The sequence below is a fragment of the Morone saxatilis genome, unplaced genomic scaffold, assembly GCF_004916995.1.
Source record: "Morone saxatilis isolate NCDOM2014 unplaced genomic scaffold, NCSU_SB_2.0 Contig4, whole genome shotgun sequence".
Classification (NCBI taxonomy): domain Eukaryota; kingdom Metazoa; phylum Chordata; class Actinopteri; family Moronidae; genus Morone; species Morone saxatilis.
In genome coordinates, this window is record NW_023339984.1 from 6,873,818 (window position 1) to 6,900,341 (window position 26,524).

General features: G+C 40.2%; 1 protein-coding gene across 1 annotated transcript in view; it reads left to right on the forward strand.

The window, feature by feature from the left end:
- Window positions 1-26,524, forward strand: part of LOC118338269 (ADAMTS-like protein 1) — a gene marked incomplete in the record, with an annotated part of 76,596 nt that overhangs the window by 32,940 nt on the left and 17,132 nt on the right. The window contains 1 exon segment of the mRNA XM_035675549.1: window positions 1,841-1,957. Within this exon segment, the coding sequence (XP_035531442.1) occupies window positions 1,841-1,957 (117 nt within the window).

The window sequence follows — 26,524 nt, forward strand, 5'->3', positions numbered from 1 at the left end:
CAGAGCTTTACATAAGATTCGTATGCTTGACTTATGTTTGCTTTACCCCTGGCTTGTAGTTGTGCAACATTTTAATTTTCAGCATCAGTGGCAGGGAGGACATGCTTCAGTGCAACATTAGCGGTGTCAGCAGAAATCTCATGTTATATGCTGTCATCCAATACTAGGCTGTATTTTGATAAAGGTGTTTCATATCAGTTATTTGGTTTCCCATGCTAAATGCATTAGGGTCTCTGGGGTCTATAGTTTAGAAGACTTTAAACTGTCAAGTAAATCTGAGAAACCTGCGTTATATTGAATTTCAAGCTATGTATCATACCAGTTTCTCACAGGTATAAGATGAGTTTTCACGCTCATTCATAAATTCCAGATTTGCAGACCCCTACACACAGCCACTTTACAGGTAGCTAATTATAAACATTTTTATCTTTTATTCATTGTTGAAGAAACGGATAAACCTAATTGTTATTTTGTGGCCCAACAGCTGCCACATGCGTAGATCCATACCCACCAAAAATGTGCTCGTACATTATGATCTTGGTCACCCGAGGAGGCTTTTGCCCACATTTTACTGCAGTGACTTATGTATTGTTGCAGATGCCTCCACAGTCTAAGTGACTGCAGTTAAGCAGTGCTGAGTGTAGGGCTTTAGACCAGATTTGATTTGTCTTATTTAAGAGTCCACTCTGTCTTTCCCACACAAAGCTGGTGTAAGTTTTGCTGCAGTTGCTAAGCAGCACTTTTTTTCCCAGCCCCACGACAAAAAATCTGCAACCCCCTACAATGTGATAAACCTCAAGTACCCCAATCCCACATCCCCTTCTCAGCATCGCTCTGCCTTGGCACAGGCCCGGGAGGCAGGCAGTTGACCCGGGTCATTACAGGGTGTTTATGACCCACGGAGAGCAGCTGAGCTGAGGGCCCCCGCTCTGTGAATTTGTGCATCCTGGAGAATGCGGGTCCTGCTGTGCTGCTAATGGGCCCTATCCAAGATGCCCCTCACCCCCCTCACCCGTCTCCCTCGAAGAGGTGGGTTACTACGTTTTCCGATATCAGATCTCTTCTGCTGTGAATTCCTTCAGAGATTCCCCTCATCAAGAGGGATGTGCGGTTGAGAGCACAAACCAAAAGAAAAAAATGTTCAGTTCAGTGATTGCAAACAGAAACAGACGTTTCACTACATTTTACTTACGTTTCCCACTGTCACCATTGCTCCGGAGTAGAGTGGTGAAATAGCAAAGTTCGTTGGAAAAACTATGGTATGAATAACAAAGAGCTTGTTGCATCACTGGGCTCGAGTTTAGTGTGGTTCAGTTTTCTTTTTTATTTAACCCCACACATTTCATACAATTCATAATTCAATAATAAGGAATAAAAATTGTTTTGTATATTTAAAAACCCCAAGTTGCCACTTCAGCTCTGTGTAATTGTTTCTAATTTAATCAGTCCGTATTTTAATTCCCAGTTTAGAGGAGAATTTTCATATATTCAGCTGATTTTTCAAAGCCTAGCAGTATAATTCAGCCTGGCGTGGTCAAATGTAGATGTAATGTGAAAGAATTCCTCCCTGAGTACTTGAAACACATGTAAAACAATGTACAGTAAGTATATAACAACATGATTTCAATCATCGCTCCTCCTCTTCCTTGCTTGAAGTGTTGAAGTCTTAACTAAAGGCAAAAGTGTGTTGTTTTGACAGCAGGTCGAAAGCCTCCTCTGGCTGCATCACACTGCCTCCTCGATCTTTCTCCTAGAATTCTGTGTTCTTTTGTGTATGTTTGTAGTCAAAAGGTTTTGTAATGACCTACAGAACAAATCTGACAGGATCTTTGTGTTTCAGGTTGCTGTATTGGCCAACGATGGAGACGCAGTGTTCATCAGGGAATTCACTCTGATTCGACGAGACCACCTTCCAGAAGAGCCGCTCCATGATGTCAGCCAAAAACCAGAAGACCCTGTAAGTGCCGGATCAGAAATCACTGCACTTATTGGTCAACTCCACCTGTGTGCTTTTTAATTTTAAACTTCACAACTGAGATAAGAAAGAAATTGGAATGTCAGATGAAACTATATCAGCCAATAAATCCATTGCAGTGTGTTGACGTAACACACACACACGCACACACACACACACCAGAGGAGTGAAAAATCAGCCATATTGCACCTCAGTAATGAATACAAATGAATGATGATTGTGGGACATTGGGAGTGGAGGGCGGGCTGGCGTAGCTTGATGTGAAACAGGGCAGCACATGCAAACGCACGCACTTAACACCCGTTCACACACACGTTCAAGGGTGGGGTGGCTTTTTTGCATCGCATTACTCCCACTCTGTCATCACCTTTGATGAGACATGAGTCCTGGCCATAGCATTTTTCTTAAGCCGATCTCTCACCCAGATGGTTTATCTAATTGGGTGGGAGGGAGGCTTGAGCTGCTGTTGTCACAGAATTCAACGTCCAGCTCGCCTATCTCATCATTCCTTTGTGATGCGATTGGTCCTGGCGCAATTTGAGACAGAATCTGTGACAATTGATAAAAGGTTTTCGAACGGTATTACGTTATCACGAACAGGAATGTGATGTTGAGGTGAATTTGCTGTGAGGACATTGTGTAATTGACCTGACTGTACTCTGTTCTTTCTGCTTTACCCATATATGACCTCCTCCATCAGGTGAAAGGTGAAAAGTCCTCCCTACGTACCTTTCACAAGCTTCCATGCTTGACTAAATGAGTCTTTGACCTTAATATATAGAATATTCAGCAGGCCTTTGAACACTGATCAAATATAGTGACATTTCTTTTGAAACAGATGATCTGCTTGAACTCACCATCACACTTTAAAGCAGGATCACGAGGGCTTATTTGAACATTCACATGTGCAGGATAGCCTTACAGATCAGTGGCGGGCAGAGGTCAGTTTCACTTTTAAGAGGGGATCAGATCATTCTGGACATGCTGTCTTTCAGAGAAACTCTTTATTATTATGTGTAATATTCATGTAAACTTTGGCCTGCCTAGTACCTTAAAGTGATATATATTTGACAGTATTTTGGTCTGCCTTTGTGTTTTACATGCTCTTTTATATCCCAAAGGCACACTTAATGGAAAACCCATTTAAAAACCCTGTTAGAAGTCAAGAATGTAAACGTAGTGGTACATGCTTACAGTACTATAGTTAGAAACCACAAACGGCTATCTTTACAGCATTTGGATTTCATATTGTAACCAAACAGCAGTGTGATTTATGATGCACTGACCTCAAGCAAATAGTTGAATTTGCATCAGCGAGTGATTTTCAAAACCAAACATCACACAAACTGTATTGACTCCCACATCCTGTATTCACGCCATCTCTTTCTCAGTTGCTCTTTATGGGTTTCATTAGAATGAATTTGGTTGTTTTTTCCATCAGCACACAGGTGCAAATAAGGTCCCTTGGTAGTGATCAACATTTTGAGAAATTCACTTATTTGCTGGCTTTCCAAGAGTTGGACGAGAAGAGCGATACGCCTGTGTACGCCTCTCGCCTGTATGCTAAATATGAAGCTAGAGCCAGAAGTGCTTAACCTAGCATAAAGACTGGAAGCAGGGTGAAACAGCAAGCCTCTGTCCAAAAATCTGTCAAAATCACTTTAATTTGTTCAACCTGTACACACAGACTTATAAAACTTACTCAATCTAAAATTTAGTCTGATTTTTGTATGAGATAGAACATGTTGATTAGTGAGCTTTAGAGGTGCAAGTACACAGATTTTCAAAGAGACAGGTCAACCGTTTCCCCTGTAGTCCTTGTGCTAAACTAAGCTAACCAGCTGCTGGTTGTATCCTTCTATTTAATACATTTATATAGTTCTCATCAAACTCCACCAGATACAAATTAATAAGCGCATTTCCTAAAATCTTGAAATTCTTTAATCAATGAGCTCTAGAGGTGTTGAAACTTTGGAGAGGGCCAAGCTGGCTGTCTGCCCTGCTTCCAGTCTTTATGCTAAGCTAAGCTAATTGCCTCCTGGCTCTACCTTCACACTTATTTCACAGCATGAGTGTGGTATCATTCTTGTCATCTAACTCACAGAAAATGAATAAGCATATTTACAGAAATGTATAATTATTCCTTTAAAACATCGTTTTTTGGCTAGCTTTAAAGAAGAATTACATTTTATTTTAACCTTAAAATTGTTGTAATCACTTCTCCCTTGGCCAGTGTTCTCTGCAATGTGCACCTCTGAGGAAAGCTGCACTTAGACCTATAAATCTGAAGCCATGACAATAAAGAAAAGATGAAGGAGACTGAAAGTGAGATGACTTTTACAGGATGTTTAAGGTTGGAGCATAAATATTAATAGTGAAAGTGGATGCAACCACCTGTAAGGTTTACTCACAGTGATCTGAATTACAGGACAGGTTAAAATGTGGTTTCTTACATGGAATGGCCACCCTTTGCTATATGCATGATGCTAACACGTTTTTAGATGGGGAGTCTGCAGACTCCCAGGAGCCACACTTGTGATTCCTTTCAGCACTCAGTTGATCTGGGTCTCTGTACGCTTGTAGTGCTGTACTATGTTGGATCTTGGTTCAATATTAAGTTTGATTCCAAGCCAAGACAAACGCAGCTTAATTAGCAAGCAACCCAGGAGGCGGATCTCAGACTCCAAAGTGTATTCGCTTTCTCTTGTTTAACTTTCATGAGTATGTGCCAGGGTCGGTTGGTGGGCAATAAGACTGACCTGCCCAGCACCCTTTACCCTATCCCTCAAGAGGGCCATAGATGAATTGTTCTCTCTGAAGGAAGTGTTTTTCCTGGCAGCCTCAGCAAGAGCTACTTCGATGGAATAGAGCTTTCTTAAACAGCTAAGACCTAACATACCTTTGTAAATTAACCCATATTTATTATGTGATGGCAAACATATACTGTAGAGCCTCAACGTCAAGCCTCAATCTCAGCACTCATAAACAAATATTAAGTAAGTTTATTAGGTTGAGAAGCTCCTGAATCAAAGTGTGCGGGGGGTCTGGTGGCTGAAATGTTGGCTGCAGAGTCTGAGAAAGTCTTTATTTTCCCCTGTAACATGACTGAAAGAGTAAGACTGTGAAGATAAACAGAAAAGCCAGTCATAAATCTCACAACGACTATGCCCAGTCATTGTTTAACCATGAATGAATTTTTCCAGCATGTTAGTTTGATCCTGTGCAGAAACTGAAAAGAACCTGCAACATATGTTTCACAATGGTGATAAACTCTGTTAAGTTTTGTTATATTGTCAGATTTGTTTAACTGCAGGGAGATAACTAATCTGTGACTATTTATCACTGTAAAACTGAAACTTTTAAAGGTTAAAGTGGAGATTGAAACCCAATCTCTGGAGAGGTTTCTGTTCCAAAGGCGATGCACAGGTGGTAGCTTCTACTCAACCTCAAGGAGATTGACAGAGAAAGAGGAAAAGAAAGAAGGACAGAGAACAAGTGTTCTGAAACTTCTAATCATTGTCAGAATGTGAAATTGAGAGTTGGGATAGAGGAGAAAGAAACAGCCTTTGGAAAACAGAAAAAGTGATAGAGCGACTCAGCACACGGTTTTCTCCTCAGCTGGCTGCAGTCTAGACAGCAAATATGATCATCCTGTCAACACACAACTTTAAAGTGGGTTACTGAAAGGTGATCCTTCATTTACTGGATGAGTGTGTGTGTGTGTGTATACATGTGTCAGTTTCTACTTGTATTGTGTGAAACTGAAGTTTCCCATCCAGGCACTGACCTCAGTAACTGCATGGAAGCTGTTACATGTGTGCTTTTTGCTTTAAACACACAAGATGTAAAAATTTCTTTACATGAAAACTTTTATTTGGACTCTCTGGTCACCTGACAAAGTGCATTACTTAGTCATCTTTTAGTGCTAGTTTGGTCCAACTCCTGAGAGAAATATCTTGCTAATTGCTAACGTTCACTGTTATAAAGCCCACAACAAAAAGCTAAAAAAGGCTTTAAAAAACTGTGTATAGCTGAGACAAATTGCAGACTGGGCTGACAGTTCTTTTCTGGATTTATCATTAAGCAAACTCTTCCACATTGCACATAATCATTTGACCAGTTGTTAATATAAGAAATATTAATCAGTGCAGCTTTAAAGTAAACACAGTACTTGGAAGCAGTTCCTTTGCTCTGTAAACCACCTTATGCTTGTCCAGGGTCAGGATGCACTGATTGCTGCTATTGGTCACATTTTCTGTTATCCACACCACTAATGGCCAGGATATTATTGGTTGTGACAGTTAAGTGTTTGGTAATGACAGTCATTAGAACCCCACTTTACAGCAATGACTTGAGGCCCAGTATGAAGACACTTCCACTTTGCCTGTCTTCACACGTTTCATGGAATGGTGGTTATGTCCTTTTGTGCTGTTGTTTTATTTTCTCACCTTTTCTCCCTTCTCATCTTTTCTGTTGGATGTTTTATTAGACATCTCTCCCTCTCTGCCCTCTGCCTCTCTCACTTCATCACATGCCAAGTAATTCGGGCTTTAATGTTTTTACATGCTCAATTGCACCTCAGGCAGTAACAGTCAGGGGCATTTTTTTTCTTACTTTTAAAAAACTTTCAGAGTGAATAAATGCTGAGATGGTTCTGACTTTTGGCAGGGTGTCAGGGTTCGAAGTAATTGAGGTTGGGGCTAAGGACTAGTTGGGGTGGCAAGCAGGGGGAGCATTCAGTGGCCGAGGAAGCTCGTAGAGCAAGAGGCCCATCGCTCAGCTGCACGCTGCCTTGGCAGCTGTGTTTTCCATGCACCGCCAGGTGGAAAGGGCAATGGGCTTGCACAATTAAACACTTCATTTGTCTTCATTAAAAGGATGGCCATGTTAGTTTTGGCCGGTAGTGAGGATGTTTAGGCTCAAGTTTTTTTTTCCACTATGTGCTGTGCCCCCTGGTGTTAACACAACGTCAAGTTAAAGCTTATGGGGATTTCTGAGCTGTTAATGTCATACAGTCGGCTTACTTTTAGCCTGTGTATGTAACCTTTATAGCCTTAAAGATACCCTGTGGAATTTTTGACCAATAGTAGTGCTATTGAGCAGAGATTTAAAGTATCTCTTGCTTGTGCACATAAAGAAATACAAAAAGTTGAAAATACGCCATGTACCAGAGTGCTTCTCTTCTGGGTGCAGAGCAAACCAAAGTAAATCAAACAACAAAAATATAGCACACACCAGCATACTAGGATTTCTGTAATCGTGGAGGAAACTAGCTTGGAAAATGTACACGCTTACATTCAGTAGCTGGACATATTCTCATTACTTTGATTTGAGCAAACAAAACTGGATTCATGAGTCTGAATTTTGGGGAGAAAGGACACAATTACCAATTTTGTGGGGAGTAGCAGAAAAGTAATATAACTAGTAATGTAACTACTAGTCATATTACTCCCTGCCAATTGCTGTTGGCAATAAGTAAAGTAATATTACTTTTGAAAAGAGTAACAAGTAATGAGTAATAATTGCCATTTTTTGAGTAACTAGCCCAGCACTGCTCATCTCTACCCACTCGTAATAAAAAGCAAGCACAATGTGTCTCATCACCATTTTGTGAAATCATTGTTTTTGCTCATAGTTGTTTTCTTTAGAGAAATCAACTTCCCTGGATCCGCAGACGTTGCATGCGATTGACTTGGTTGTTTATTAGAAACACTGCTCTCTATGCGAAGCTACTCATGCTGCAGTTGGATTGGAAAACCTTGGTTCCAAACAGTGAGTTAATAACTGTTCGTGACGCCAGTTATCCATGAATGCCAGTGTTTGTTTTTGCATAGCCAGCTATCTAGATAGCCTGACTCTGCTGAAATTGGTTTACAAGACAGGCCAGGACAACACTTTTATTTGCACTAGAAATGATGTCCATTGTGCTTTTAAAACAACAAAAAGAAAGGACTTAACAGGCGAGCTGTGAATTAGGAGACATTTGCCTTCCTGACTTGTGCGCCTTGGCTGGCTGACTGGTGTTTGGCACATGCAAGCGCTGTTTGGAGGCTCGGTCCCAGCGCTCTTGAAGAAAGTGCTGAGTGCTGGTGAATGTGGTGTAAAGCCACGTGGCTTTGGACGGGGGATCTTTCTCTCACCCCTGTGTTTGTTCCTTCAACATATGTGTTCAGTAAAGCCTTGGCCCTCGCAGTGCCACATCGAATATCTCCCCACCCGCTTGATGTGGTCTCACACCAGTGCACTGTGGGTACTGGAGTGGTGCTGCTGAGGTAATACCACTGGGGACAAGACCTCACCACAACACCCACACAACAAATGTGGGTGTGTGTGTGTGAATGCATGCAGCCAGTGGTGTGTCTGTTGCTGGCTACTGTTGCACTCACACTCCCATCTGCAGAGACTCTTACCCCCATGTAATCCCATAGTTGTTTGTATTTGCATGCTGCATGTGCATATAATGTGCTGTGCAATACGGGAATCCATGTGTATGTGATTTCAACGCCTTTAACATTCAACACTATCACATGTCACCTAGCACATGCACAGCATCCAAAACTTTGCCTATGATTAATGGGGTAAAGCCTCCCCCCTCCTTTTTCTCCCCCCATCATCCTCTAACACTTCTCTCTTCACCTTCTGCAGTATCTGCGCCTCCTCTGCGTGTGAAGGCACGCGCACATTTTCTGGGGCAAGTGATTGATTTCTAATTGTTTACATTTCAGGTCGCACTCTCTGCTGCAGATGTGTGTATTCTACTCCGCGTTTCGGCATGCGTTCACGCAGGCAAGCACAGACACAAACAGAGACACACTTGTACAATAGAGACGTGTTGATGCCAAAAAGTTTCATCCAGGAATTTTTGGATGTCTTGGGTTTTGGCACTGCATGTACTAATTGCCTCCAAGTGGAGGCGATTGTTACCACTAAGCCTCTTATTTTCTTGGTTCTGCATGTGTGTTTGGGCACGTGGGCAAGATCATTCAAGGCCTTTGCCATCAATGTGGTTTCATTCTGGTTGAATAAGAGGGTAATAAGAGAAATTAAATTTTGCAGCCAAACAATAACATCTCAATCTAACTAAGCTCTCGTTCTGGATGTTCCCCCACCCAAACTCTTGGACTTTAGAGCTGTATAAAAATTCAACAGAGATGTTGCTTTAAAATAAAAATGTATCTAGGACAAGTTGTTTTTCACCTTGTGGTTCTTCACTTGAAATAAACTGCAGGGTGGCTGCTACTAACTTGAATAACTTCAGTTCCCCTCCAATGTAAGCTTCTGTATGAGGTGTTCGTAGTGGGCACTTGGCTCAGGCAGCCTGTAGTATGTCGCCAATATGCAGTGTAAGCAACAGTGTTATCCTGAGTTACAGCAGTAATAACCTGCTGCTGAAGGATCCCCGCCACCCATGCGGAGCGCAGTTTAGGTTAAGCAGTGGGCAAGGTGCAACCCAAAACGGATCCCTGTCTTTAATGTGGGCTCTAATGGCTGTGTGTGGTAGTGGCTGGGCATGTACGGTACAGTAACAGAACAAACATAATACATCTCCCAGTTTACTACCTGGAAAGCCATATACTTTTTTGCTCTCTGCATTATTGGCTTGCTGTATCCAGTACAGCTGGGTGGTTTACTGCAAGGAGGGGTTGCAAATTAAAGGTTACAGATTTGATGATCCTTGATTCAGGATCCTAATTAACTTATGTTGTAGTCCTCTTTTTTTGAGGGAAATTGGTGACACCATAGCTCAACGTGTGTGATGCCTCAAGTCAAGTGTATGTTCTGAAACAGATGTGAAAAGGTGTAAAACCAAAGATAGCCCATATTTCTTCTACAGCTGCAATGGTTAATCAATTAATTAATTGAAAGAAAATTAACCCATGTTCAGAAATGATTGCTATTTTAAAGGAAAGATGCCAAACAAGTATGTGGAATTGCTGCTTTTCTTTGTCATATATAATAGTGGAATGAAACATCTTTAGGGTTTATAAATGACAGAAGAAGCAATTGAAAGGCTCTGGGAACTTGTGACAGGCGTTGCCATTTCATTGGCCAAGCAATTCCTCAGCCCATCAATAATAATCAAAATATGCAATGATTATAATGTAGTAATAATATAATTATTTATACGTGAAAATAAATGAATTATTATAATAACTATATAATGGATTTTGTGGTCCCATCCTTCTTGTAATTTATGTTTTTGTTACTTTTGATACAACCCACATGCAGCGACTCAACATTTGTCCAACAAGGCATTTTTAGCTTTTGCAGTATTATAATCAATCAACAGTGTCCTTTACTTCAGTATATGTTTTGTAGCTTTGTTTCTATTATATCTATACTTATAAAACGGTGCCTTTTCTAGGTGTAAGTTGTGTATTCTTGAAGGATCTTAAGGTCCTCACGTCTCCGGTTGCGCAGGACTTCCAGCACATTGAAAGAAGGATTTGATCTTCACAGAGAGAACGTGGTGGTCTCTCTCTGGTGCATCGCTACGCGTAAATATGAGAAAATCAAGACCATGAAGACCATGAGAGTATATGTGTGCAGACCTACAGCAGGCCCTAAACACACACACATACTCACAGACAGTTTTCGCTCTCAGGGAGCCCTGGGAGAGAAAGTAATCTGTTCAGAAACCACAAAATTGAATAATGACCCTGACACTCTTCCAAGCTGAAAAGTGAACAGTGCTTGCAACACAAGAAGGCATACTTACACCAAATCTTTATACAACACAGAGGTAAGCCTTTGACTTCAAATTAGCATCATTTAAGGAATCTCTTTAGGTTGTAGGTAAAGAATAATTTGAGTCTCGTTCACTCTCACGCTGTCTCGTGTTCAAACACACACATGTTCTAATGATCTGCAGGGCATAAAGCAGATTTGTCAGTCTGTAAATGTTATTCTTGCATTCTGCATCTCTGGTAGCTTACTGAAGGGACACACATACATTTTTTTTCTTGACTTTGTGAAGATGACAGGAGAGAGAACAATTCCTGTAAAAATCAAATGTCACTGTTGTTATAGCTCCCTTTGATGTTGTTAAATTCTGTGGCAAAAGGGCATGGATAAGAGGTATATATTATATTTAAATATTTATAATATATATTAAAGTGAAATATCCAGCAATAATGAGATAAAAATATTGGTTTATGTTAAATTATCCTAATTATTTTTTACATTAATTAGAGCACTCGGTAGTAAAATATGATAAGTCCACTTCTGAAAATTAAAGTATTCTTACGTCTTAAGTGAACTATAAATACTGCCCTGCGGTTGTATGCCTCTGCCAACCAGTCAGTTTACATCGATGTCTGTCCAGATAATATATGTAGTGAATACTTGGAAGAAATTTAATAAAAGGTATAAAGAGTATTTTTGGCTAAATGGAAGTAAATGAAATCACTCTATTGATAGTACATATGTATGATTTCAGTGAATATACATTTTTTGAAAGGAAGGATTATCATAGATGTAACAGGTACACAAGTACTTGATTACTGTGTAAAGATTGATCCTTATAAATTATAGCTACACAAAATGTGGTGCCATTGTTTTCTCCTGGCATTTTAAGATGTAAAGCCTTTCTATGAGCTGTAGGTGAAACTCACTCACTCACTTACAGGATCACGATTAGCTTTGTAAAAACCCATTTTGAGGTCACAATGTCTTTTTGAACCAAAAGCTTCACCAATCCAGTGTCTGTGTTTTATGAAGTCGCAGTGACCTATAATCACTACATCCTTAAGTCAAGTGGACGTAGGTGCAAAATTTGATAAATGCTACCAGCCATGCCTGTTGCTGGCACGGAGACATAAGAATGATACTGTACTATTTTTAAATAGCTAAAAGCATCCCAAAGAAACCTTTCAATACATTCAAACATACATTATAAGGAACATTTTTAATACCTTTTTGAAGTAAAAGTAGTCTCAAATTAACACAATTTTGAATGCATAACTGTTGTTACTGTGTATAAAGGACACTTATATAATTATATAATTCACATAAGACAGTGTTCTGAAGTTTTAATGTGGAGGAATCAATGGATTCTTTATCTTTTCAATGACTGTTTGACTAAATGTCTCTTATTTTGCAAACCAGGCGGGTAAGCCAAATATTAGTTGGCTTTCAGGAGTAGAAGATATTTGAAAGAATTAAAAAAGAAATGATTTACTGCTAATTAACTTGAGTTTGTGTTGTTTGATTGCGAAACTACAGCTGTGCTAACAAATCCAAAGTACACAAAGGCCTCTGCCAAATAAAGCATCCAAAGGAAAGTTTTCACATAATGATGACCTATACGGTAGCACAGTTCCCAGAAGCACAGATGAGTAATGCACAAGATGTGTTTGAGGGATATTCAGTGTCTCCTGATCAGCAATATTCCTTTATTATTTCCTCCAGAAACATCTCCTGTAAGCAGAGACAGCTTGTGTTAGAAGGCCTTGCACTTGCGGTCTTTCATAGATCATGCATGTTTACCCTCTCAATTATACAACAACAGTGGTGTGGTTGTGGCTTAATTGGTCTTTCCTCTGAGTACTGATGCATGAGGTTTACAAATGCTCTCAGGCTGATTGGGAGCGCGGCCCAATCTCTGGTTTGAACATGAGCGTAGAAACCACGGACGGCTTCAAGAAACCTTTTCTATTCATCCGGCAACGTGGTATTAATCCCAATGATGCTTCCCAGATGCATGCACTGGACACTGAATTTGGAAAAGCTGATTTGTTAAGCACAGCAAGAGCAGTCAAAGCCTGTGTGTGATGCCAAAGCCATTTTAAAGGATCAGGACTTAAGCGTTGGTGTGTGCAGGGTTTTTTCTTGACCAGCTTTATGAACTGGTAAAACTTTGGGCTTTGAGCTTTAAGTTTTACCATGCTTTTGCCTATTATATTTTCTCCCCCTTTCTCAACATAACTTCTTAAAACAGAATTGGATATCTGTTCAGAAATAGATACAGACCTTTTACAAAACAAGAAAACACGTATCTATAAGTCCTGTATCAATCGGCATCTGCTGCTTTAGGGTACGTGCATCCTCCCACAACATGCGTGCAAACTTCCTGGATTCCTTTTCCCCAGCTTTTTTTTTTTCCAGAATCCCAACCCAAATCACAATGAAAAGTGACCCAGTGGAGCATCGAAGCTTCCAGATTTATGAGCCCGTAGCATAAGATGAGGGTCCCGCGATGAAAACATTGTCTGGAGGCCTCAGGCCGGGAGCCAGGGTGTTAGTTGACTAAAGACAACTATTCGGGTTACATTGTCCCCCGATGAAACGTCTGCATTGTGTTGTTCTACGGTGTGTCTGTGAAGACAGTCTGTCTGTGATTTATGGTATTAATCTTTGCATCGCTGTGGAGCCAAATGTGAATGTCTGCGGTAACAATATAAAACCATCAATCATTTGATCACTGAAGAAATCATTAATATTGCCCAGAAAGCAACAAGAGCTCATCTCTATTCAGTTAGAAATGAATTAGAAAAAAAAGGAGAAACATCTTTTTCAGCTCATTCCTACTGACCCCTGCAATGTTAAGCACTGTTTTAGTTCCTCAGAGTTAAGAATGTGCCGTATGCTGTTGGTGGTGATGGTTATGATTTGTGGCGCCTTGGGTTTTACAGGTTGAACCGCAAGCAAATGAGCAGCATTTCTCACAATCAGTTTTCTGAGTGACCTCACTGGGATAATGATAGGGGATGAAGTACAGCAGAGGAGCTTCTCCTCTACTACATCTTCCACTGGGCTGCCATAGATGATGGAGTGATGGCTGGGAGGTGGAGGTGGGGTGGGGGTTACACAGGGTTTGAAGGCCTGGCGCTGTTTCGCCCTCAATTGCATGGCGGCACGCTGCAATAGACACCAATTAGAGGGCGCAGAGTGAAGCCCTTCTAGATGAGCTCAGCCTGCGGCTCCTGTCTGGCACATGCAGGCACTCAAACCGGGGGCCCTACTGGCTGCTTTTCTTTTCAGATCTTGTTTGTGTACGTGCTTACATCTCTGTTTGCAAGAATTTGATGACGATAGCAAAGCAGAGTATCTTCTAATGATTTAAAATGTGTGTGATGTATGGATATGTCAGCTCAGTCACACTCACTCACTCAGCGACAGTTTATTTTAGCACCCTCTTATTTTGTGTCTGATGCCAGAAGTTATGGGTTCATGTAAACCTCTGCCACACGTTACAGGGTTTAGACCACCCCAAGCAATCCAGACAAGTCTCATCAGTGTCTGTGCTGCTGTTGCACCTCCCATGGCGTGGCAACATGGAATATGTTAAAAAGTGTGTCTCTCTAGAGATTTGGAAAAAAAAAACTATAAGAATACTCTTGCAATATATAATCAATGGATATTGTATTGGTCCGTCTCGCTCGAGAAATGTCTCTTTTTTTCTTTCTTGCCTTCCTGTGATTCTCTCTGTAAAGGTCAGAGGTCAAAGTCAGCAACAGATCTGGTTGGTCTTTTGCTCAATGACACTTTGCATGCTGTTTAATAACAAATAATATATGCAATATAATCATAATATTCAACTTTATACACACAACAGCCTGTCTTTACAACCTGTATCTTTGAACTTTAAAAGCACTTGTAATTCTGTCTCTCAGACACAAGATGCTGCTCTTGAGCTGTAAAGGTTGCAACAGAAAGTATCTCAGGTGCTGAGGAGTCGGTACTAACTTTCTCTTTTTTTGTTGACAGTGCTGTCATTTATGATTGATTTGTGTATCTTTTTAAGAAAATGTATCTAGATGCATTTTACAAATATGTGCAGGAGCATTTGTTCTTTCCCTTTTCCTGCTTCTTTTTTATGCACTGAAATAAACAAGCTGTAAGAAAGACAATCTAGCCCCTGGAACATAGTTCCAAATTCTGTCAAAATAGAAAGAAGTAATGCTGTGCGTTACTATGGCCAACAAGCTCATGGATTTTCTTCTTCTCTCCTCTCCACCTCCTCTCCTGCTGTTCAGTTTTACTGTCTCAACAGCCGCTGCCTGTATAACACCTCACTGGTAGGGAGTTCACTACAGTAGCATATTTAGACAGCTGTAAGCCCAAAAGCTCCTGAGAAAACAGGGTAAAGGGGTTTTTATGTGGGAGCGGGATGGGATGGGGGTGTACTGATCCATTGCAGCTCTCTTCCTGTGCGGTTACCCCTCAGTCATGCATCCAAATGTTTCCTCTCCCTCTCCATCACCTGGGCAAGCTTTGACTTGACGCTAAAGGAAGACACATGAGGTTTTCATGAGCGTACATTTGGTGATTTTGTTTTGTAAACTGTGAAAGAGAAACTTGATGTTATTTCCACATTTCAACAGCACTTTAAAGGAATATAGCCCAAGGCGTGAGTTTTGCAATATAAACTGACTTTTTCTCAGTGTATTCAAGGGAATGATGTATCACTTGGCATGCAAACATGCACAGCCTAGAAATTGCACACAGTTTTCTCATCTCTCTCTCTCTCTCTCTCTCTTCTTCTCTCTCTCTCTCTCCTCTCTCTCTCTCTCTCTCTGTAACTCTCACCCTTATACACGCACACACATTACCCACAATACCCTCAGATGCACAGATACAGACTTTCATGGCAAGCAGCAACCTATCATCACTGCACAAATCCTGTAACTCCATATCATAGATAATTTGACATTTCCCCATGCAATCACTACCCACAGACTTTAAGACATGGAAAAAGTTTTTTTAGTTTTATGTGCTGTTCATGACCCTCATGTAGGCCGCATCCTAAAACTGCTCACTGAACAGTCGCTTACACCTGCATCAACTAAAAACTGACTTTTTGTCCTTTTGGGGGCAGCAGAAATGAGCTGTAACCACAGAATGGAAATGCTTTCATGTTTTAAGTTGATATAGTGCATTGTCTATTAACATGTCTTCTGGATGTTTAAACATATCATTCATTTGGAGTTGTGTTCCTGGCCACCAGGCCAAGTTAACTTTTTATGCTTTGGTTTTGGTCTCCACCAACTCCTGAGGGAAATATGTGGTTCTTTAGCTGTATGTATGTAAATGTATATTCATCAGCTCATCGCATCAAGCTTTTCAGGCTGGAAAACCACAACATTGAGCTGAAACATGCTGAAACTCTGAGAGATGAGTGGAACTGCAGAGCTGCATGACATTTCATCACTACCCCTTTCACATACAAGCAGTCACGTGATCTGTTGTCAATATAACAAGACCAAGAGTCTACTGTACATCGAAACTAGCAACTCAGTGGGTGGTGCTTTAGCATGCTAACATGCGCCCAATGACATGCAGATTTTTTTGCAAGTAGGCTATAATCTTTACTATGCTCAGAATCTTAGTTTAGCCTGCTACCATGCCAACAGTTGCTCATCGGCACTTAACACAAGGTTTGTCGTAAATGACCAGGAAAACATTTGACCCGATGGCTGTGCTAGATTAAAAGTCACGGGAACAACTGACACAATTCATCCATGAACGTGTGCACTAAATTTCATGACAGTAGTTGCTGAGACATTTCACTAAAAAAACACAAAGGTCAACTTTAATGGCTGAGAGAAAGAAAAAAATCAAGGGAGCACAAAAAACATGTATCCTCTGGGGACAATGAATTTCATGGCAATCCATCCAAAAGGTGTTAATATATTTCTGTCAAGACCAAAGTGGTGGACCGATTGACAGCCAGATTATGAAATATGGCCACTTTAAACACCATGGACAGGTATGATTTCTCACCAAGGATGATAATAAAGTTGGTCCTCCTCTTCAGTTAGCGAGGATTCCTCTCCTGTTTCACCGCCGGGTACATACAGAGCAGTGATGTCAGCTGTTTTCTCTTGCCATTATCTTGTGGTCATACTTCTTGGATTCAAAGTTTCTTTAAACTTTTTTTCCACGGCAAAGACTAGCATTAAAGCTCCTCTTCACTGTTGGGCAGAAGTCTGAAGGAAAATTTGGAGGGAAGGATGGGTATTTTTTGAAGCGTGTTTATCTTGAGGCTTCAGTGAAAAACCATAATATGTGTCCCATGGGCCATATTTTCTTATTGACCTACTAGTGTGCGCTCTGTATTTGATATGCCAGCGGTTTTGGAAAAGAGGGCGGGATGGCGGGTGACGTGTGAGTGCTCTTTTCCATATAGATCTGTGATCTGCTCAATGGGTTTAGACAGTTCGAGCTGAAATGCTATCCAGTACATTTTATACAAGAGGGATGGAAAGAGAAAAGAAGACTTGATGGAGTGACAGTCTGTTAAAGAGAGCAGCCTAAAGAGAGCAAATGCAGATGAAATAGAAGTGTGTATGGTTCAAATGAGTCACTATATGTGCTCTTTTTCCACTCTGACTTTGCCGCTCTTGTTCAGGATGTTTTTCAATATATGTCTCTCATTCACTTTCTTGTCTTTCCCGGTTATACTGTGTTAACAAAGAGTACTAAAGTCAGCTGAATTAAATGATGATGAGTTTTTGATATTCATCTAACTTCACACATTCTGATGTTTAAATCTCATCATCCTCCCTGTGCCTCCCTTTGTGCAGTCGGGTTGCATCTTCTATGTGTTTCTCAGTTGATTACAGAAGCATATGGGTGAGGAATGCTTGATTGTAGAGCTACACTGTGGCGGGCTGATGGATTGTTTCCTCTCTCTAAATGTGGGTGCTGCAGGACAAAGCCCAGTTGATGTGTTGAAGTGTGGCTGCTTGAAAGAGCTGTCAGCACTCCCAGCACCATGGCAAGTCATGGACAGAGCGGCGTATTGCATGAACAAGAACTTCTGTCATGTCTCCGATACGGAATCAAATTAGGGTCAATAAGACTTTACGCTTGTGAAATGATGTTCAAAATGATATGAAAAATATTTGTGAATGTGTAAAAATTCTCAACATCGTTTAACATACATGTGTGACTTACAAGTGTCACATACAGTGTTAGAAGTTTGAGTGAGTTTCAGACACACTTTTCTGCTTTGAGTCTGTACTCAGACATTCCCTAAAGCCATTCTTTTTAAGTAGTGATTTGAAGATTTTATTTATTTTTTGAATCTGCTCTGCACATAATTTTTTGTTGTCGTGGTTGTTGTTTTTTCATACATTTACAAAGCAAGAAACCCATATTCACCACTGCAGTGATCAGGATGATTACCAGCGAGAAGTAGAAAAGACTGAGGTCTAGTTTTCTCAGATTTTAAGCTGGCTAGTCCATATTAAAACAATAATAATAAAAGCCAAGATGTTTCAGCCTCCACCAGGAAATGAATAATTGCTTGAGAAGTGTTTTGCTGAAAACCTAATTGCATGCACATAAAAAATTCTGTGAATTTTTGAGTTTCTCAAAGGGAATTGGAACAATGTGCTTGAGGTGTCATCCATTTTTCTTAAATCATTTCCATATTTGTAGGTCAGGCGCAGGTCATGACAAGGAACTGAAGCACACACAACCTTTTTGCTCTCCTTGTTATTGCGTCATTATTTAACCAAGTGAAAAATGTCAGATTTCAGAGGACGCTCCAAGGGTTAAAGCCTCCTTTGACCACCTTTATCATATTACTATCACTTTCTCTGATCGTCTCCGAGCCAAAGACAACACACAATACATTTTCGACAATGGGAAACACATGTTACTGATGTGACTCAATTTGGGGGTTAAAAACTGAAACCTTAGCTGTGTGTAGCACATACAGGAGATCAGACACGTCTTTTTGTGGCTAGAAAAGTTTCAACTCGCTTAGAGTGTAAATACTCAACACTCGCACATCATGAATTACAAGCTGCTGAGACAAACCAGGTGCCTTTTTTATTTGGAGTTGCTGCTCGCTGTCTCTGCTCGAAAAATTGCTGTTGAACTGTTGTGTCTCGTTTTGAAATTATGAAAGAGGTTAACAAGAGAGCCTGTTTCATGTCTGCAGTTCAAAAGCGTGTTTCACAGCTTTGAACTTCGTTTGTCTTAACTCTCATGTCATGAATGCAGCAATTAGTCAGGATTTTGGTTCTGTGTCTTTTGGCATTGTGATATTGACTCAAATGAGCTGTTTGGTTCAGATAGATAATTACAACATTTTCCATGTTTTTTAGTATCTAAGTTTTTCCATTTCATGCACATTTCTTCCAGTAATATTTTTTCTTGTTTCTCCTTTCTCCTACTATGGATCCTGACATGAATATGTCATATTTATAGTTCTGCTATCCTGATGGAGCCTACTGCAGCCAAAAATCTCTGCTTTCACAGTGTTGATTACCGCAAATGGCTGCAATATTATTTCATCATAATGCACACTGTTTCCCAGACAGCCTCCTGAACAAGCTGTCCAGGGTTCGTACTCATGAGGAGTCAGAGAAAGTAGTTCTACCTTGGAACTACCTTGGAGCAAAGCAAACTTAGTCTTCTTTTTAAGCCAAGGATTAAGTTATCAAACTTCTTAACAAAGAAAAACATAAAGTAATGGTCAGACGAGCCAGAGAGCTGTCTTAACTTGTTGAGAGCTGTTAAGAGGAGGGATCTGGTCATAATCCAAAACGTTGATTGCCGCTACAGTGGCTGAACTATTCAATCATTACCCCACCACTCAAAAGTGCTGCCTAATCTGTGACAACTTTTAGTCCCTGTCGAAATCAACAGAATCCCCGGTCCTAAAATGTATTTTTAATATATTAGGAAAAAAAATCTTTTGTTGTTCCCCAGATGCATTTGTTTGATCTGGAAAGGGCAGCAGCATGATGACAACCTATAAATGAGTAGTACTAGTACCAAATAAAACAGAGCAAGCTGTTAATTACTGATGTTTACTGATTACAGCGATTACAATCCCCACATGTTTTAACTGCTGCCACCACTGATTTATTGCATTATGTCACCAGATAGAAGCGCCTTTATTAGGGAGCGGTTCTCTATCCGGGCTCCTTCTTCTTTTTATTAACAAAAAAAGGTTACCTCACGTCCCCCAAAGCTGTTCAGCAGCATGCATGTAACTTTAGAGTAATTTATTTTGAAATGCATGAGGAAACCAAAACAAATTAGTCTCTCAGACAGGAAGGAGTTTAGGGGGAAAAGGGGTGACAAGGCCAGGATGCGTGGCGAATGTGAACAGCCCCAGATGGAGCAGTGGTGTCTTCTGTTCAGTTTCACAGGATGAGGAGAGAGAGGATGTACAGACATGTTGTTCATACAGCGTCCAGGAATATTTCATTTTACTTATACTTCTACATGCAGTTGTTTTATGGTGATTTCAATAGTTAATTATCTGGTTGAGGGTAAACCACATTTACAGTACAGTGATGTCTATCAATGTTTTTTAGTTATTTACCAATGTGTTCTTTTTCTGTTTATTTGCCTTTTTAGTCTTCCACTGTAAAGCACTTTGGTCAGTTTATACTGTGTTTAAATGTGCTTTATAAATTAAATTTACTTACTTACTTACTTACTTACTTACTTACTTACTTACTTACTTACTTACTTACTTACTTACTTACAATGTACATGTCTACATGTAATAACTAATAGAACAATAACTAATTAATTAACTAACTCAGTTTAAAGCATAAATCACCTATAAACATAAGTAATTGTTTAGTTTTGCAGTTACTTAAGTCACTTAACATCAACAGGATGGGAAAATGTATAAGAAAGGACACAGTGGATATGGATGAGGTTGACTGTGTCAAGCAAGTCAACTTCAGAGTCCTTGAACACATTTAAAACTTGTATATTTAAATGCATACCACATTTTGTATGTTTAATTCTTACAAATATACAGTATGTAAATTAGTGGATTTTCTAAGTTCTAAAGGTTTAGGTAAGGCCTTAATACTTTTTTTGCCACATGAGGGCAGTGCAACATGCAGAAAACACAACTTCTTACATGCTGTTGTTACGGCTAACTTAAGATGTCTTCAGCAGTGCCTGATAGAAATATTTGGCTCTTTAGTTGCTAATGTTGGACTTTCTTCTACTAGCTAGTTTGGAACTGTCTGCTAGGCAGGTAGTGTGCAGAAAGCTTTTACTTTTTTGCAGTAAACAGCTGTCTGCTGCTGTAAAAAATGACGCTACTAAGAGCAGCGATAGTGAACCAAAACAATAAGGTTGCGGGGGCGACAAAAAACAAAACAAAACAATGAGCTGTTGTTGTTAAAATGCAGCGTAGTGCAGCAGGAAAGTGTGCAGTCTGTGGGTTCATCACTATAAGCAACCTCTTTGACCTACAAGTTAGTCATGGGATCCACTATTAATATAAAAATATTGAGCCTTAAGGTCAGCTAGTTTTATTGATTTGTGTTTTCAGAAAGTAAAGTACAGTGTCAGAAAATGTGTAAACTGTACTGAAAAGCTATAATATCCAGATGATATGGCAATATGGTCTCTATTTTGAAGCACAGGGGATCAGTTAAGCTTGATGCCGGCTAGGAGTCCATAAATAAGCCGTGGTGCTTAGTGTCTGCCCAGATCTGGATGCGGGTCCCACGCTCCCCATTTCCTTCTAGCCCACCTTGGCGGGCCAGTTTAGACTTCTCCAGCGGCTTTACAGTGCTAATTTATGCCCATCCCCTCCTGTCATACCCTCTTTAAAACGCCACAGTGGCAATGGTTGGGTTAAGGAGAGAGGCATTGAGGGGGGAGTGTTGGTGTAGTGGGACCCTGATGGAGTTAGCCTGTGCGATCACCAGAAAGCTGCTAAAACACATGAGCTCTCCTGGATGTGCTAATGGGAAACGCTCGGTTCCTAGAATGTATGAACGCAGTTTCAGGAAGCAGTAAATGTCACTGCTGATTCTTAATTACGTGCCCCATTCCTCCTCTGCGCTGTGGGCTGCATGTGGAGTTTTAGAGGCTTGCTCAGGTGGGATCAGATTGTGGTTACTGGCTTATTCAAAATGTCACTATAAAGAGTACAGTAAATTATTATAAAGTACTAGGTCTTCAGTACAGTGCAGTTCATATTTTTGGTTGCTTTCTAAAATAAGCAGATGTGCCTTTGCTCATATTATCCTCCTCCTGAAGTGATTCATTTATATTCATCATTTCATTGATTTACAATTTACTCATATTTTTGACTTGACTTTTTGTTTGCTATGTTTGTGGGATTGGATCTCACCAGAGGATAAATCCCACTGATCTAGCGCCACCGTGAGGTTGACATTTTAGTTTTTTAGTAAAAACTATTGGATGGATTCCCATGAAATTTGCTTCAGATGTTCATGTCCCTCAGGGTGAACTGTAATAACTTTGATGATCAAAATGTCCATTTGTCCAGTAATTTGGTTAAGTGCCTCTAAAACTAATGGCAGTCCCATCAGCCTTTGTGTTTCGTGTTAATTAGTAAATGTGATGTGAGCATATGAACATCCTAAATTAAGACGATGAGCATGGTAAACATTGTACTTGCTAAACATCAGCACGTTAGCATTCTTACGTTAGCATTTAGCTGTAGATTCTGAAGTTAGCAGATAGGTCTCATACAAACCTCCAAGAATAATCTGTTACATACATTCATTTCACTGATTTACAGTATACTGATGGTATTGTTAACCATTTTGTATATTCTTTGTACCATTTAATATAGCGATGTAAAATATAATCACTACTTTAAATGTTGAAACTACCAATGTGAAGTCGTCCAACAAAACTTCACCTGATGTTCTGGGCCTCTGAAAGCTGACAAGACCTTATTATGCAGCTGCTATTCTGAGAAAAAAAAAAGTTTTCATTCATGCTGTAAAAAGTTCTGGGACCAATATCCAGGCAGAACAAATGTCTTCCTCTGCAGAGCTGTAGGGAGTCACAGTCAGAAGGTCTGCTGGACTGCAAACCAGCAGAGATGGGTCCGTTAAAGGCCAAGTTGGCGTTTGTCTTTCCCCTGTGCACATTATTTATCCCTAAAATGGCCTTGCATGCAGCACATTTCTTCCTCCCAACTCCACTGTGATACAGTATCCTCAGAAGGTGTGTTTATGGCTCTGTAAATCTGTCAACTTCAGATTACCACCGAATACTGAAACCAAATATGGCTCATATCAATTGTAGACCCAACAATTCAATTTACCTCCCTTCCATATCAAGTATTTAATAATAGTTAATAATCATGATCAAGTAGTTAATAAAAGGAAGAAAAATATAATGCTGATTGTCAAAGAATAAAGAAAGTATATTAGGAGTATATCAAAGGCTGTTTTAGTCGTAATGCTGCTTACTTTGAGTTGCTGTTTTGCAGTTCACCTCCCATCTGGCTTGAATTGGATTTAGCTGATTGTCAGGGAATTACATCTTTATTTTAATCTTCTGGTTTTGGGGGACAGGGAAGTGTGGTTGATTTTCAGCTGCAGGTCGTAAAATCCCTGTCCTGGTAAAATATTTTATACTGTGGCCCAGAAAGCTTTTTAAACAATGGCTTTGGTGTAAATCATGCCTGGAGCGCATACATCGTTTGTGGGGGTGGTGGGAGGCTACCATTTATCCCGCCTGAACCATTTAAGCCTCCTCGAGGGAACCATGGGTTTGTGCTCTTGAGTGTAACTTAATGTCAGACCCTGGTAACTTTAGTTTCATTTGTCTCCCTTTCTGAGAACTCTGGGCCTGTTAACTCAGGTCAACACCCATGACATGGTAATCTTTTAATTTGACCCTTTATTCCTCCACTGAGGAGTAAAAGAAAGAATCAGTTAAACTTCTGCTGCTTGCCTACTTGGTGACCCCTTTACAAGACCTAAAAAACATTGAGTTTACATTTGTATGTTATTTTGCATGAGAGCACTTTTCCAGTGTAATCGTACCCCACGGTGAGTAGTGTTGGTATGTTTTATTTCAATTTTGAAACTTGCAGGGATATTAATTGGTTGGTTTTCCATCATTATGTCAAAAAGTGAAAGCACATTTAACTTAACTCTCAGAATTGGGTTATATGCAGTAATCTGTACTTAAATATATGGGTGAGTACTGTAAGTATGATATTTTTAAAACACCACAGTTATATTGCTTCCCTAGAATATATTATTTAGGGAAAGTAAAAAGGGTCAGAAAAAAAATCTGGCAATGTGACTGTAGTAATTTAGAGCTGTGGTACAACTTCCTACATCATGGTCTTTAGTTGAGTGCTAATATCTCTCATTACTTTCCATTTGGACTGCAGAAATCATTTATGTGAGGGATAGGGATAGTATGTGAGCAAGGCTGTTTAATGCATGTTTGTACGTTTTGGACAGCTACCTCATTCCTGTATAAGTAAGTCATCTCAACTGGGACCCTGTGAAGAGCTCGGTTTTATACCATCCTCCAGAACAGATGAAAAAAATTGAAAGGAAAAGTGTAAAATTATTAGTCAAACTGTACGTTTACAAACAGATTTCCTGGTTGAATGTTTGACTTTACCATTCTCGGGAGGCTCTCGATGCACTGCTACAACCTGCAGGGTAAGGGTCATGTCACAGACGATGATAACAGAAAGCGTCAAGCTGTTTTTTTGGGAGGCTTACAAGCTTTTATACTTCTTCTGTATCTTAATTTAGTTTTAACAAAACAGTACCTTGTCACTGAGATACAAAAGTGCTCAACTGGCAATAAAAATGCAAGCAGAGTAGCTTGCTATTAGCAGTAGTGCTACCTCGAATGCCTCTGTATGTGATGTGACCTTGTCTTGCAGGCAATGAGGGATCCTTATTATTTTGCATACACATACTTTTTCCTCAAAATAAAGTGTTTTATATCTAGCTAATCTAAAACAGGATCTGAATGTACCTCTCTTGCCCTGTTGGTCTTTTTTGAAGGGATTTTTGAAGTCTTGTTCCCAGATCTCTGCAATTACCTCAGGGAGCACAGTGTTATCATAACCGATTGTAATGATGGCCATATCTACAAAAATAGTGTGTGTGAGGGTCTGTCTGTGTCTGTGGACAATGACTTCCTCTAATCTTGAATGCTTTCCACATGCTATCTAATATCCAAGCCTGCCCTTGTGCAAAATAACAATGCACTATATCATTTTTTCTCACCTCATCATCTTCATGGATTATTGTTTAAACTGTCAGGAGACACCTCCAGCAATGTTGTGGTAGAAAACTGGCTCCAAGTGAGTGTCAGTCAAATACATTAATTTCCTCCTCGGGTGTTTAGTTTTCAACTCTGGCCACATCAGCGATGCCACAGTTTATTTTCTGTAGTCATACATTTGCAAATGTGAGAAGGATTTCTTCTGAAAGCAAATATCAGAAGGTTATGGATTAAGGGGGCAAGGGGGTATAATTTCTGAGTGGGCCTGTGTCAGCGTGCACGTCCACGTCCCTCCTTACTGGCACCACGAAATACGCCCGTGTTAAGTAGATAGTTGAGTGTGTGCGCGTGTGCATTTCAGATAATTCCCCAGCTTGCAGAATGTACAGACATTGCCCACTACTAAATCAAACAAGCCAAGTCGCATACTGCCAGCAGCAAGTTAAGACTTCAAGACTGGTTTTGCCGTGTATCAGTCAAGTATAAAAAGTGTGTGTGTGTACTGGTTAAGTGTCGAGACATCCGCTCCGATGTTGTGATTAGGGTTTGCTGCGTATTTGCTCTTGAGTGCAGCACATTCCTCACAGCCTTAATTGATAGCAATTATGTGGTTTTTGATTTGGTGTTTGATTGGGAGGTGGATTTGAAGTCTTGATTTGAAGGGCATAGAGTTTTTATTGTCTTTGGAACGTCAGGGTTGAAATGCCTGAATGATGGCCTGCTACCTTGTAAGTTACATCAAGGGGCACCAGTGGGTTGGCGCTAACTTGGCCTGCTCCAATTTTTTTTTTTTTTTTACTTTCTGTTTCGGCTTTTGTTTTTGCGTCTTGCCATCGCAAACGTTAAAACTGTAAAGTTACTCAGTGTATAGTATATTCCCTCTGTGCCAAGAGCTGTCCATCTTACAGCTTGTTTTTCTCTATAACCAGAGGAATTGTCCCTCCAGGGGACACCTGGCTTGTTCCCCACCTCCACAGTGCAAATGTTCACTGGCTTAAACTGCCAGATGTTATGAAAGGCTCTATTGAAGTAGACCTTTAGCTCATAAAGAAATAGAAAAAAGGCACCATGGCTGAGAAGTCGATCCTGATAGCTTCAGTGACCAGACTATGTCATCTGATTTCCATGGGGCTCTCACATGTAGCTTGTAAAGAAAAACACAGTCATGTGTCTCAGTTTTGTTAAGATGTATGTTTGTATATCTGTGCATGCTTTGAGGATTTGTCTTAAGATACTCACTGTCAAACCCACATCCAAACGTGGTCAACCGGCAATAAACATGCTTGCAGATTAGCTTACTCTGTATGACTGAGACTTTTGACATTTCCCAAACAGAGTGCTGGCACTAGACAGAGCAAAGCTGGCCAGAGCTAAAAAGAAATGGGGAAACAGTGGCACGAGCAAAATAGAATGAGAGGAAGGCAAGAAGGAAGGAAAAAGAGAGGAATATACTGTAAGAGAGAAATTTGAGATATCAGGTGAAGAAATGGAAAGAATCAAAGGGGGAAGAAAGTTGGTTTACAATTGTTGTCCGTCTGCCATTATTCCTACTGACTGTCTCTCTCTCACTCTCTCACCAACACTCGC